The sequence below is a fragment of the Xyrauchen texanus genome, chromosome 33, assembly GCF_025860055.1.
Source record: "Xyrauchen texanus isolate HMW12.3.18 chromosome 33, RBS_HiC_50CHRs, whole genome shotgun sequence".
NCBI lineage: Eukaryota > Metazoa > Chordata > Actinopteri > Cypriniformes > Catostomidae > Xyrauchen > Xyrauchen texanus.
Window position 1 is genome coordinate 29,550,978 of NC_068308.1, and position 15,664 is coordinate 29,566,641.

The 15,664-nt window shown below is 37.3% G+C and overlaps 1 protein-coding gene across 3 annotated transcripts in view; it reads left to right on the forward strand.

Annotated features, from left to right (window-relative positions):
- LOC127626747 (RNA binding protein fox-1 homolog 3-like) overlaps positions 1-15,664 on the forward strand; it is a 649,289-nt gene that overhangs the window by 463,898 nt on the left and 169,727 nt on the right. The window contains exon 1 of one of the 3 annotated variants that reach the window (XM_052102759.1): positions 12,737-13,187. The exons of the other annotated variants lie outside the window; for them this stretch is intronic. Within the exon in view, the coding sequence (XP_051958719.1) occupies positions 13,062-13,187 (126 nt within the window). The 5' untranslated portion in view covers positions 12,737-13,061. Of the gene's footprint in view, positions 1-12,736; positions 13,188-15,664 lie in introns of those variants that run through there. 3 annotated transcript variants of the gene reach the window in all.

The window sequence follows — 15,664 nt, forward strand, 5'->3', positions numbered from 1 at the left end:
ACCTCGGTAGGACCTCTTTCCTGAAGCTTCAACTAAGGGAACCAGCCTCTCGAGGCTGGTCTCGGTGTTTTTCGAGCAGTGTTCCCGACTTCCTGAAGCGGAAACCGGCAGGATTTAGTCGATCACGGTTCTTGTGACCACAATTGATGCTTGTTGTTTTTATTTTATTTTTATATTATTTTTTTTTTTTTGACACCTAACGCTCGCTAGCGCTCGCTGGAAATTGATGTGGCCCGGCGCCAGAGACGGCGGAAACCAACACCGATTGTGTGCGCCATGTAAGCCCTACTTATTAAAGCAGATGTATCTCTGCAGGGCTTACTAGGCAGCGCCGGGTTTTAGCCCATATACCGTGCCCCCAAAACATCGCCTGTAATCAAACACTGGGGCTGGAGATACGGGATGAATGCGGTTTACCCCACGATCTCGTTTTAGATATCTTTGTGGAGATCGGGAAAACGGCAAACCCCGGCGCTGAGTTTGTGATCTGTGCCGCAGGAAACGCACGTCTAATTGCTTTCAACTTGCGTTCCCTGCTCATTTTGTGGCCAGCTGATATTCAGTCTGGCCACGGCACGCGTCACAACCTCAATCAGCTCCTCATAAGCTTGGCCAAAAACTGGCGTGCTTGGCTCCCGGTCGTCCACATCGATGCTGAGCATATCCACTTCCTCGGAAGCAGTGAGCTCAAGCAAGGGGACCTGATCATGGGCAGAAGAAGCCGCGACGCGGGCTTCTGCACCACTCACAGTAGGCTCGGATCCTCAAACGAAGAATGAGAACGTGCCGCAGCAGTCTCATTCTCATCTGCAAAATCCGCTGCGAACCCCGCGATTTCAACCGCCGCGCTGCCTCAACAGACGCGGGGCCAAAACCGTGGGGAACGCGAGCCTGACCGTGCTCATCGAAGCACGCCAACCGGGAGCACAGCACTCTCATGGGTAGTGCTTCACAACTTTCACAGGCAGATCCCTCGAGAGCTGCCTGTGCGTGCTGTGCTCCCAAACAGTTCACACATAAAGCGTGCGTGTCCCTACCCGTAATGAAACGAGGGCAGGGGTGCACGCACTTCTTGAACTGTTCGGTGGCCATAATATTTTTAAATCAGACAAACAACACCAAATAAGACAAACAATTTCAACATAGAGCGCTTGCTGAAGAGCGAAAGCTAATGTGTATGTGTACCGGCGTCACTTTTATGCATCCGGTTATGCCGTCACATGTTACGTCATGACGCAACACCAATCAAGATTGGAATAGTTTCATTCATAATTCAGAGGCGCACGCTAAGGAGCGTTCCCCAAAGAGTCGTTTTCAACGACGCAGTGCGAGTTCCCTCGGAAGGGAACTTCATGCTTTCTCATGTTGCAATGAAACAGCAGATTAGTGCATCATCCAGCAAGATTTTCAGCTTTGTTAGGACTTTGTTACAGGTAATGTGGTTGGACAGTCTTTGCCTTTTGCAGTTGTCATGACCTCCATGTGAACCGATAATACCGACACTTTGCTGTAGAAACTGAATGAAGTAAGGAAAGAGAGAGAGATGGTGTAATGGGGAAGCTGATTCACAGTGTTCCTGGGGTTTTCAAACTGAGCCCTAGTTCTTTTGGATTCAAATGAATGAATATGAATGTACAGTGAGCCCTACTCATTTCTGTGTATCAGTTTGTTTCACTGACCCAGATCAAATAAACAAATCATGTAATTGTGTTCCTTGATATCCCAGAAGAGCTAAATGCATGCTCTAAAATGTTTAAATGAAGTCATATGTAGGCAGATATATTGCTTTCTTATTAAGTTACAATAATTCGTTTAATTATTTTAATGTAATTTCATGTGTCCCAGTTCAGTTTGTTGCTCGCATCCTAATTGAGACTAGTGTTTACTGTATACCACATAACATCCTCATTGTTACATTAACTGCTTTCCTTGCATGTTCAAATCAACTGTGATAAATATTGATTAGGTATTTTACATGTTGCCTACTTAACAGTTTTCACCTAAAGCATGCCCCATACAGACAGTGATTCATAAATCCAGATATCAGTGTTCTTTGTATATTATGCATATAAAGAGAATAAATTAGTTTTAATCAACTCATCCTTTAAAGAAGCAGCCCCAATTCATTAGATAATAAATGTAAATTAATTTTTCAGATTCATTTAAATCTCGATGAAAATGTTATTGCATGTTTAAATAAAATGCTAGTCTATTTATTAAACCCAACTTGGTTTTGTATGCGTATGAAGATGTAAACATTTCTAGTGTGTTTCATTAGTTAATACATTTATGCATTTACGTTTATGCATTTGGCAGACGATTTTATCCAAAGCGACTTACAGTGCACTTATTACAGGGACAATCCCCCCGGAGCAGCCTGGAGTTAAGTGTCTTGCTCAAGGACACAATGGTGGTGGCTTTCGGGATCGAACCAGCGAACCTTCTGATTACCAGTTATGTGCTTTAGTCCACTATGCCACCACCACTCCAGTTAATAAGTCTGCTATTTGAAGGAATAGTTAATCCAAAAAGGAACATTAATTCACTCATAATTTCATAGATTACTCAGCCTCATGTCGTTTCAAAACAGTATGACTTTATTTATTATGTGAAACACAAAAGGAGATGTTTTAATGAATAGAGTGGTCTGTCTATAATACTTTAGGGTTCTTTTTAAGCTTTAAATGTATAATCCACTGCCATTGTAAAAGAGGGGTGGCGATATTCATTAAAACATCTCCACATAAGAAATTACATTTCACCCCATCAGTTAAATCCTCTGCACACTACAAATCTTCTTAGTATCAACTCATCTCCATGCTTTTGGAACATTATGCTTTGGCAATGTGTTAAATGAGTTGGATTGCTGTTCAAGGAGTCAGTCAAGGACATCAAGATTTCCTACACAGACAAACACATACCCACAGACTGTCTTCCCTTCTTTGTGACTCTTTTAAATAAATACAAATATATATAAAATATACATCTATCTATCTATCTAGTTTTTATTTGTAATGTATTCCGTTAGATTACTCAAAGTCAGTAACATATTCTAAATACTTTTGATTACTTCTTCAGTACTGGTAGATTTTTTTAACTTGTTTTGACAATAAAAACTCTGCCAGTACAGTAAGACAAAACACACATGTTAAAATTGCATTCTCTGAAAAACCTAAATAGCTTATGCAGTGTTGTTTCTAAAACAAGATTAATCTAACTGATCTTGTTTTAAGGATTTGTTTATATTTTTACAGGAAAACAATACAAAAAATTATTATCAAGAATATGATTTTTGCCCTAATATCAAACGTCTTACTAGAAAAAAAAAATAAATTATGATCAAACATGAATGTTCTTGATAAAAAAATATGATCATGCCTGGTAACATGTGCATGTAAAATGGCTAGAAGTAGCATTTTAGCTTAGCATAAAGCTTACAATTTACACAAGGTTTATATTTAGATTTATATTTCTTGTGCTCCATACTTCCTTTAAACTTACTTCTCTGTCTGCTCGTATGAATGTAACACATCATAAGGTTTCACCACTGTTCAAATACACTTTGGATCACATCATTTATATGTATAAATGTTTTCCATCTGAAAGGACTAAATGCTAAATGAAAGAATAAAATGCAAAGTAACCTCTTCAGTGATCTAAATAATTGTTGAATGTAACTGTATTCTAAATACCAATTATTTAAATGGTATCTCTAGTGGAATACAGTTACTTATAATTTGTATTTTAAATACGGACTCCCGTTACATGTATTTTGTTACTCCCCAACACTGTACATATATATATATATATATATATATATATATATATATATATATACACCAATCAACCACAATATATATACACCAATCAACCACAATATATATACACCAATCAACCACAATATTAAAACCACCTGCCTAATATTGTGTAGGTCCCCATCGTGCCACCAAAACAGTGCCAACCCGCATCTCTGAATAGTTTGGATTAGATTAGATTAATCTAGCATTCAACTAATAAAATAGCATTCTGAGGTTTGCATCCATAGAACTGCCTATCACTGGATGTTTTTTTTTTTTTTTTTGGCATAATTCTGAGTAAATTCTAGAGACTGTTGTGTGTGAAAATCCAAGCAGTTACAGAAATACTCAAACCAGCCCGTCTGGCACCAGCAATCATGCCACAGTCCAAATCACTGAGATTACATTTTCCCCCATTCTGATGGTTGAAGTGAACATTAACTAAAGCTCCTGACCCATATCTGCATGAATTTATGCACTGCACGGCTGCCACACGATTGGCTGATAAGATAATCGCATGGATGATTGGTGGTGCCAGATGGGCTGGTTTGAGTATTTCTGTAACTGATGATCTCCTGGGATTTTCACACACAACAGTCTCTAGAATTTACTCCGAATGGTGCCAAAAACAAAAAACATCCAGTGAGCGGCAGTTCTGTGGATGGAAACGCCTTTTTGATGAGAGAGGTCAACAGAAAATGGCCAGACTGGTTTGAACTGACAAAGTCTACAGTAACTCAGATAACCACTCTGTACAATTGTTGTGAGAAGAATGTTATGCGGCACGAGGGGGAGCTAAACAATATTAGGCAGGTGGATTTAATGTTGTGGCTGTTCAACAATATGTATATATTTATTTATTTTTTTATGAAAAAGGTGTAGGGAACATTACTTTTGGCAAAGGGGGTTATTGAAGGGTGATAACACATTGGAGTCTGGACACCTTGCAATCTGTACTAACATTAGACAGCAGTGAGTCATTCTCATAGTTTAGTCAAATGTCGGCAGAAATGTAAGCTTGCTGCGCAATCACCTCAAGACTGAGAAGACGTTTTTACTTTCTTCTTCGCGATTGTTCCACTTTGCAGAGGATAAGCACCTTAGGGGACAAAGGTAGAGGAATGCCTAATGTGGCAGCCTCCCTGTCAGGATTCAGCCCCTTTGATTCCCCATTTCAAACACCGCCTCTACCAGCCAGGGATGAGTCATGTGAAAGTCACTTTCCAATAGACAACCACTGGCTCTTTTGAATGCCATTGTTTTACGTGCGTCCAGAGCTCACTGGGACTTCATAGTGTTTCAAGACTGTTTGTGTTTTGAATGCATCATACAGGCTCTTTCACCTCCCATTCTCATGCCCCTTACCCCATACGTAGCATCACCTTCTTGCCCTGACGCCCCCAACCCCTTCACAAACAATCCCATCTTTTTTGCTGGGCTTTTTGCATTGTGTCAATAAACAAGACGTTCTCTGTCACGAGGAGGCTGAAAAAAGAGTTCAAACCATCTTTGAAGTTACAGCAGTGCCGCTTTGAAGTTCTCAATGTCACAGGGCATTTAAGTTCTTATGAGGATGAGTTGGAAAAATAAAAGTCGGAAAAATCTCAGACTTCCTGGTGAACTTTGGAAAGGCTTTTTCATAGAGATGATAAATGACATGATGATAGACGTGATAAAAATTTATGGATTTTCCATTGGCATGTCCTGCTTACACCATTAAATAATTGATTATCAAGACTTTATCTAAGGATAGTAGGTAAAACACACAGCATAGGGAAATGTTATAGCTTGTTACTCAAGCTCAGGGGACTTAGAGAAGATCTCAGTTATTCTTCGTTTAAATATTAATTTCATCTCAGATGTTTCTCCTCAACTTCCTTAGGAGAAAAATAAATGGAAACAAATGAGATGTGAATAGCATCTCTCAGATAATTTGATGAGAGATGCTTGAGTTCATATTGAAATCTTTCACTTTTGATTGAGGACTTTATCTTGGCACATGTGTGCACAGATTGAGGGATTGTTGAGATCTTGAGGAGATATTGAAAAATCAAGGAGGATACATAAACTATATTCTTAAATTGCTCTCCATTTAATCTCACAGCTGTCTAGGAAATAAATATTTTTTTCTTCCAATGGTACATGTGGATTCATGAAAAGGAGGCAAGCAAATCTAGATGAATTCAGTCATTCTGACCCACATACTCCTTGCTGTGATTGGAAGTGATTTGTTATAAATGGTGGAGGGGTGTGTTTTGGGCAAGCCATGGCACCTGAATAGCTTTGAAGTGCCTATGTGTGGTTAGATACAGTCTGAAATCTTGTCATTATGCTCATCTGCGCTGATGTTTCTGTGCCAATAGGGATGGCGCAATCTTGAAGTTGTCCCTGCTGATTGAGTGTCTATAGCTGCAAATAGATCTTGTAGAAATTGCATTGTGTAAAAAAATACAAGCTATAACATATTCAGTGGTTTATTTCAGCTTTGTTGAGTATGTTTATCCATCATGTGTTGAGGAGATCAATTCAGCACTGTATTCTCTATATGCAGTAAACCAAGCATGTTTGGTAAAGGTAAGAATACCTTTACATAGTTAAAGTTAACTCCTAATCATATTCTAAAAATGTGTCTTCAAATCCAATATAATTTCTAGTCTGTGAAACTTTTATTTGTGAAAATAATAATAATAATACCATGTGTAGTATCAAATGTCTAAATCATTTAATGAGTTTGCATGTTCACCTATTTCTTGAAGTAGAACTGGTAAACAGATTGTTATAGGTAAACAAATTTGGCTTGCTGTCCGTAAATGAGGGCCCTGCTGGAGCTCTGATGTTCACCCCCTGGACTACTTAATTGAAGTTAGTTAAGATTAGAAATGAGTTGGGGTGGTGGAGGAATGCTGGAAGAATTGTCATAGGAGTGAGGTTAGCACCTGCTTATAGACGCTTACATTGTGATTGACAGGACTAACTTGACAAGCTCTCCAGAATTTCTGTTTAAGGAACTGCATTTAAGGACAAATTTACTAAACAGCTGCTCTGCTTTTCTGAGCAGTATCTTTACTGCAAACCTGTGTCTTATATACTAACCACAATGATGAGCATGCTTCAATAAATATCTACTAAAATAATTTAAGTCATCTTTGTTCTTTTCAGCACAAACATGCTGCCTTTTTACTGTATGAAAGTTGGACATATGGTTTTGGTTGGATTCACAAAACGAATCGCTGTTTGCATGTCGAAATTAAAGATACCCTATTTACTGACCCATTTTTCTTACCGTGTTTTTTTGTTACCCGATTTGCATAATTTGTTTAGTGAAGCACGTGCTAAAACAGCACAAATAGTGTGTGCAAATAAACGATGCTGTCAGCGGCAAAATTAATTCTTAGTGAATTCTTCCTTTATCCAATTATCGCTTGAACATTATGAGTGTAGACTAGAATTGGACACAGAGACCTTTATACTAGTATTAATGAGTGTTTTTGGCTGTCCAATGATATTACGATCAGAGTTAGTTTTAGTGAAAATGACTGTCTGGTGAACTCTATTTCTTTAGCTCACTCAGCTCATTAAAGCTAATGTCTAATCAGTTTATATTAGCCCAGTTAACAGGGCAATGACAGGACACAAAGACAAAGAAGAAAAATGAAAAGAAACTGCAAAGATCCATGGACCCACTTTATATTAACTGTCTTTAACTACTGCACTGAAGCAATTGAAACAATGTACTTGTTATGTGCATACATGTTTTTGCATTGTACTCAGGGGTGAAAAGAGTACTGAAAAATCATACTCAAGTAGAAGTACTGTTACTCCCCAAAACATTTTTGTGAGTGGAGTAAGTAGCTGTCCTAAAAACTACTCAAGTAAGAGTAAAAGAGTAGCTCATTTAAAAGTACTCATGAGTAGTGAGTATTGAGTATTGAGTTTCAAAACCTATGCCCCATTATAATGAACACTGTATGCCAACTTTTAAAAACCATCACTTATCTATGAAAAACACTACATGAATCTGATTCCCAAAAATAAAAGGGAGACATGATAACAGAAATGAAAATATCAAAAAGTTATTTTCAATACACTGATCACCATTTTAAATCGTAATGTATGAAACAATTACATTAAAATCACTTTTATGTGTAATGTCTAAATTTCCCTTATTGCTGACAGAGTGTTATTGTTGTGCATAAAACATGTTCAAACATTGCAAAGAATGCATAAAAATGATAAATAAGCATGATCACTTGGCACGTCATGTCATGCACAATAGAGGAGGTAGAGCAGACATGGGAAAAGTTGATTGGTACAGGGGCTACATCACGCTTAAAAAGGAATAATTCACCCAAAAGTAAAAATTTCTCATCATTTTCTCACCCTCATGCCATCCTGGATGTGTATGACTTACTTTCTTCTGCAGAACACAAATTAAACCACAAATTAAGAAAGTAAATCAGTGTTAATTGAATAAATTGAAGCTCCACAACACATAAATCAGCATAAAAGAAGTCTAATCCATGTTTCTCCAGTGGTTTAATCCATGTCTTCAGAAGTGATATGATAGATTCGGTGAGAAACAGATCAATATTTAATTCCTTTTTTACTATTAATTCTACTCCCTGCTCAGTCAATCTCCACTTTAACTTTCTTCTTGTGTTTTTGGTGATTCACATTCTTCATGCATATCGCCACCTACTGGGCAGAGAGAAGAATGTCTTGCAAAAATGGACTTAAATTTTGATCTGTTTCTCACTACACCTGTCATATAAATTCTGAATCATGGATTAAACCACTGGAGTTGTATGTATTACTTATATGCTGCTTTTATGTGCTTTTTGGAGTGACTTTTGGCACCCCTTCACTTACATTGAATGGGCCTACAGAGCTGAAATATTCTTCTAAAAATCTTAATTTTTGTTCTGAAGAAAGAAAGTCATTGACAGATGACATGAGGGTGAGTAAATGTTAAGAGAATTTTCATTTTTGTGTGAATTATTTATTTAAGTAGCACATGGGGGGCCACATTGTCCTCCTTTTGAGATACAATGTTCAACATTGATTTAGTTCTTGTATCTTTTAAGTCAAGAAATATTTGTGTTCTCATCCTCATGCATGATGCACAATTTTCTGAAGTTTTGTTACTGGTGGAATATTCTGCTGAAGTATTGCTCTGCAAATGTTGCTACTTTTCTATCTTTATAAAGGCTAATAATAATTATAAATAATTGTATCATCTCTACTTTCCTGGTAATTTATTATACCAATAAACACACTCTCTGCATCAGGGGTGAGTATTATAAAAAAAGAACAATATTTTCAAAAAATATTATTATTAAAAGTGTCAACATAATAATGTTTTATTCTATTACATTAATACTTCTAAAGCTACTAAACTTATTCAGCCAAAAGTAGTGAGTGGTTTTCTTGCTTCCTTGTTATTGTTGTTTGATTAATAGCCTTTATATAACATAGCCTACTAGATAGTGCTCAATTCGGATATATGCACAAGTCCAACATTTTGATGCAAATATGTTTTTTGTCCCACTGTTTAAATTAACTTTAGACATAAACGACTGCGTTTACAGTAAATCCTCATCAAGATGGGCATTGGCAGAATTATAAAGTATATTTGATCATTTAGGCACGTAACCACATTAGCGCTCAAACATTAGCCACCTGTCAATCAAACAGCATGCAGCGACAGACATCAGGAAATAAAAAGTACATTTTTGTATTTCATCTAGATCAACCAACCAGGGGTGCTCTTGCTATGACGACTATTCTAGATTTAAAACAGAGGTTAAAGATAGAAAACTACTCAAAAGTTTCATCGAGGACATCTCTCTTTTTAAACCTCTAGATAATTTTATTGCCCCGCCCTATTGATAACATTGCATTAATCTCTCACAGCAGCCCAATAATCTCAGTGATAGATAGTTAAATTACAGGCTACGTTATAGACGCACATAATCTAGTAAGCAGAAATATGAAATTTACCTCAATATGTTTCTTCAAATTAGAGGCAGGATTAATACTGATATCTGGCTTGAGCAAGTTAAACTCGCATGACACGATCATGCAATTGGCCTTTTTCACTGCGAAAAGCCCATCCAGGTGCGGCCGAGATGTTCAGCTGTAAACTATGCTTGAGGCATCCATAACAGATGCCGTTCAAGTTTTTTTACATGTGATTTGATTTGACAGGAGTCACGAGACGCTCCCTAGCCAATCATGTTAATAGATAAAAATAAAATTAGAACAGGGAAGTAGTGAACACAGATGGTGGGAAAATAGCGCAGTAAAAGTACTGTTACAGCACTTAAAATAATACTCAAGTAAAAGTATACAATTTTTAAACTACTTAAAAAGTACAATTCAAAAAGTAGTTAATTACATTAACGTGAGTATTTGTAATTAACATTACTTTACACCCCTGATTGTACTTACGTTTAAAGTACCTGCCATTTAATTACATCTGTAGTTACAATGTTAACCTTAACCCCTTATCCTAAATCTAATCCCACCCCACCCCAACCATTACCCTAACCCTAAATCTTATCTAAACCCTAAACCTACCTCAACCTCAGTAGCAGCAAATGTGAATCTTATGAGATTTTGCAGTGCAAAATGTAGTTACACAATAGGTACATTGTATTGTATTTTAATGTTAGTACATAGTATTGAAAGACACCTAATATAAAGTGGGACCAGATCCATTTCTACACCATAATGAAAATTCTGTCATAATTTACTCACCTTCATGTTTTTCCAAAACTGTGTAGTTTAACACAAGGGGAATTTAGAAGAATGGTGACACTGCTCCTTTTTCCATGCAATGAAACTGAATGGTGACTGAGGCTGTCAGCCTCTCACATTCAGCTTAGCATCTCTTATTGTGTTCCATCGAAGAAAAAAATATTGAACGTAACATGTTAATGATTGTTAATAAATAATGAAATCATTTTCATATACTATCCCATTAAATTTGCTCAGCTCAGATTTGCCTTTCTTATGCCCAAGCATACACATACAGATTTCTGTGGTAAAAATGATCACATTCACTAACATTTTATGTGGAATCTACAGACAATATGAATTATTAATGAAGGACTTAAAATTAAGACTTTCTTGTTAAATCAAGATATGTTTGGACTTTGAACCTTGGCATATCTGTTGGGAAATTCAATTTTGCTTACACACCAGGCATATACACTGCTCATTTTTATCAGTACGGACAGCTATTTTAATCAACACTTTACTCACTTGGTAAAACAGCTAAATTTGAACAGACTGAAATGTCTTGCCCACTAAGATTATTTGATTGGTCAGCAAATAACTCTGTTCTGAAATCTCACTTTAATTGAAAAATTAAAATGAGTCAACACGGAGACTGCCCACAATTATACAATTGTAGGAAATTGTATTAACCATTATGTGTAAATTAATACAAATTTGCTTTGTGTAATTGTCAGTGGAATGTATTATATTTAATATATAATTAAATATATTTCTTTTTAGGGGGAATAAAAGGGGTCACACATAATGGTCAGTAATCTAGTAAATTAAAGTCAATCTAATTTAAGTAAGTCTAATGGGTAAAATAATTAGATGTGTTTAGGTCTGAAAATATGTTTATAAATGGCCTTATCATAATCATTTATCAGACTCTGAAACCTTCACTTCCATACATAATTTATAGAATTTAGACCATAATTTACTATTTAATTACTAAGAAAACCATAAAACAAACTTACTGTACAAACCCCAAATTAAGAGATATCAATCCAGATTTGAGTATCTCACAACTTCACACTTGCCTGAATGATCAATAAAATAAGATAAAATGTACGTCTGAGTTTTTTTTATGTTAAAACAACAATCGTAAGTTGTGCTTGTCCATCCTGCCCTTTTTGAAACCAAGAAAAACAATGTGTTTTTTATGACTCAAGCATCGTACCTTTCTTTTTTTCTGTCGCACTTACCACCTCAGTCTGTGAACTTGTTCAACACACACACTGTATTTTCATCTTTAAAAAAACAGACTCCATTAAATGCAATAATGTCCACCAAAGGGCCTTGTGTTTGGTGCAGGATGGGTTGTATGGATGTCTTTGGCGGCAGTAGTGCGGCACATCGGTAGGGGTTTTCTCCCCCACAATGGGGGCACATCTGGTGTGTCTGCATCCAATGGGAAATAGATCAACCCCCCAAAGACCCCAAATGAACCCGGCTCAAATCCCACTCCAGCTCAAAGCTGTCTCAATCTCCCCAGCGCTGGATGCGTCCCACATCCTGGGATCTTGGGGAAAAGACTCTGGCTTTGGTGGTCATCACCTTCGATCACCTTGAATAACTGTTTAAATAAAACTTTTATTAGCAAAATCCCTGCAAATTCATTGTTTTGGTAATACCACACATAGTATTGTGTAACCCAGTTTCATTGTGAGACTCTGGATTTGGTGGCCATCAGCTTTGATCACCTTATATTATTGAAAAATTGTTTAACGGAATTGCTAGCAAACTCCCTGTGTATACTATACATTCATTTTTTTGATAGTACCATACACGTTATAGTGTATCCCGAATATTCAGTTGTAATTTTCTTTATTTTTCGTGTAAAATCGAAATGATGAGAGTGAATAATTAATTAAAAATAATCTTGATAGATAATCAAAAGCCAGAGATGTTTGAACATGGGTGTTTTTATGTCTGCTTTGCTTTTAGATGAGCAATAACATGCACACACAGCCGTGCTAGAGACAGTTTGCAATTAATGGCCAGGATCAGCTGTTGTGATGTCATTATACATTCTCTTCATTTTCTACAGTGGGGCTGTTTGATCTTTGAATACCCCCGGGAACTCCTCCCTCCTCCCCCTCAGCATCTCTCTCTTTCTCCTCCGCCTCCGCCTCCACCTCCTCCTCCTCCCGCTCTCCCTCGCTCGAGCAGAACCTCCCCTTTCCCTCTCGGAGGGCTCACATTGGCTTCTGTATGTGTGTGTGTAAGAGTGTAAGTGAAAGTGCGCAGCCGATACTTGATGACAGAGGGCCCAGGACCATTCCGACAACTCGTGCGCCCGTGCTCAGCCCATCTCCAGAACAGCCTGACAGAACAGCCTAAAAACAAGAGAAACACTCCTGAGAAAGAAGAGTTGAAGAAAGACAGGTGAGGCAGATAGAATCCAAAGATTTCTGTGAAAAGAAAAAGAAGGAGAAGGAAGAAGAAAGAGAGGGAGAGAAAGAGAGTGGATCTCCCAGCTTAATGCGCAAAACGTCCCGTTACCACATGCTGTGCTCAATGGCCAACACAGGCTGTCTTCTGCTCTCCGGCTCAGGGATGCTAACTCACTCTCTTCAGTGTCCCCCCGCATTCCTCTACTTACCCGAGGTAAGGCAATCCCTATCCCTCTCTCTCTCTTGCACGCGTGCTCTCTCTTTCCCTCTTCTACTGCTTCTTACGGGTGACACGTGCTAGCATTGTTGTTCACCCCCTCCTACTCATATCCCTCCTCACTCAAAGCCCTCGGCAGGGGTCATCCCTTGTCTGTCCCCGTCTTTTCATTCATGCGAAATAGGAACGTTGTGAGTTTTTGTGATATCAGTTTTGTTTTCTTTTTGTTTTTTCGAAATATAATTATTTTTATTCACTTCTTATATATAATTTATTAATTGTATAAACTGAATTACAGATGTATTATAAAATTTAGCTTTTTAAGTAAATATTGTATTTTTAAGGATCTTTAGATTTTTTTTTTTTTACTAAAAACTAGACAGAAACACTCATTAGGAATTTGACTTTTTGCAGTGTTGTACAAAGTGTCCTTTTGTACATTTTAATTCCTTTATAGTATGTCTATTCGTGTTGAATAATTAGTAATAGTGTTTAATTTGGTGTTTTAAATATATAAAAAGGCAAGTTTATTTATACACAATATTCCCGGTATCATTAACTCTTCCTCACTGCAAAAAAAAAAAAAGAGAGAGAAAAGAAGTGTTACATCGCTTAAATTCACCCTTTTTGTTCTGCATTTTGTCGGAAGGTTCTCAACACAACATTTTACAACATAAAACTGTAATTTAGTTTGACAGCCTTGTATTGATGTTCTATTGTTTAATCGTGTCGATGCACTTGAATGGTCTCTGTGTCAGAAGTTGTGTGTGTATTTGACTCTTCGTGTCTATAGCAGATTGTTGACTGACTTGCCAAATACTAAATTAAACTGTTCCAGTAAATGTGGCTTGGCTGACTTTTCTGAAGGTGCCTGGAAAGTGTGTGATTGTTTTTGGACATGCTTGTGCGTATGTGTGCATACATGTATGAGTGCATATGTGTGTGTGTTTTATACAACATGCGCCTTGTGCAATGGCAGGCTGTTTCTTTCCCCTAGCCAAATGTGTTATTGCACAGGTATAAAGAATGATAAGGCTGTTGAGAGATAACTTGCATCATGCTGCTACCAAATCGCTCCTCACTCATCACCTTAACAGTCGCTGTCCCGGCAAACACACTTACACACACACACAGCACCAGCTGTCCGGGCCTCTGCTGTGCCACCACTACCGTTCAAAGTGTGTGTGTGTACTCACATGTGTGTCTGTGTGCATCTTTGTGCATACAAATAAGGTGTATTTAAGAATTAATCTTGTAAATGCGTGTGCATTTGAGCAGTCCTGTAAGTGTTGTCTTAATTCCCCATCTGATTTTTAACAGATGTCATCAACAAGATGTCAGAGCTTGTTTTGTGTACCTCCGTAATTGATTAGCTGTGAAAAATGTCTCTCAAATATCTGTCATATCAGGCTCACTGCGATCGAGGCACTAGCAGGGGTCTGTTTGAGTTTCAATATTGCATTAGATATTTTGGCACGCCGTAACAGTGTGAAAGATTTCAAATTTTCAAAAGTCGGGGCTGTGAAAGTTACAAAAAATGAATGAAAGAAAGAAACGCAGACTTGTTCTCATCTATCAAATTTATTATGACTCACTCCCAAATAATACAGACAGATTCAGAAAGAATTATCACACCCTTCTGCTGGATCCCATTCGTTATTCTTTTTTTTCTCTTTCTGTTTTATTCTCCTGGTGGAATGGTAGCCATATACGGCACGTCTCATCTTGTAGATTGTGAATTTTAACAAGATTTGTTTCATTGCTCTTTTGTCTTCGTTCTTTCATATCTTGTTCCTCACCTGTGTCTTGGCTCAGACTGCAATCTGTGTGTCCAAAATAAAAATGTAAGAGAAAATATTTGACAGAGCAATGTGATGAAAACAGAGTGTGATTTTGAAAAGTAACCTCTTTTCATGTTTACTCTTTTTACAGTTTATATACACTAGTTAAAACTGATACAAGTTTATATACAAATTTTTATGACAAAAAAAATGTTGCCATCACATGCGAAGCCATCTGCTGTTTAGAACCCCCATTTAAACCACTGAAATACAATTCATTGTCAAATCATATGTAACTCTTGTATATGAGTTCCTCTTTTTAATTAAATCTAAACTGATAGATACATACTGTTTAACAAAGTAGTCTAAAAAGTAGAAAAAAGAACTTCTCTCTTTTTTTTGTAAATGTGACCTCTATCTACATTTAATTTAAATTTGGCTGGAGAAGATTCCCTCCCTCTCCTTTTATTGCAGCAGCGGCTGGTTCTCAAGTCTTGAGTCAATACGGAGCAGTAAATCTGCTTGTGCAAGCATCTCTCCCTCCCCAGAGGAACAAAAATCTTTACCCATGCTCAGGATAGTTAAACAATTCTCGCTATTATATGATTTTCTCCTGAGCCATGGAGCTGAATATTACAAGCTTATCCTTCAGTGAGTTTTTAGTCATTTCGAGCAGTGGTCGAAGTCATATTA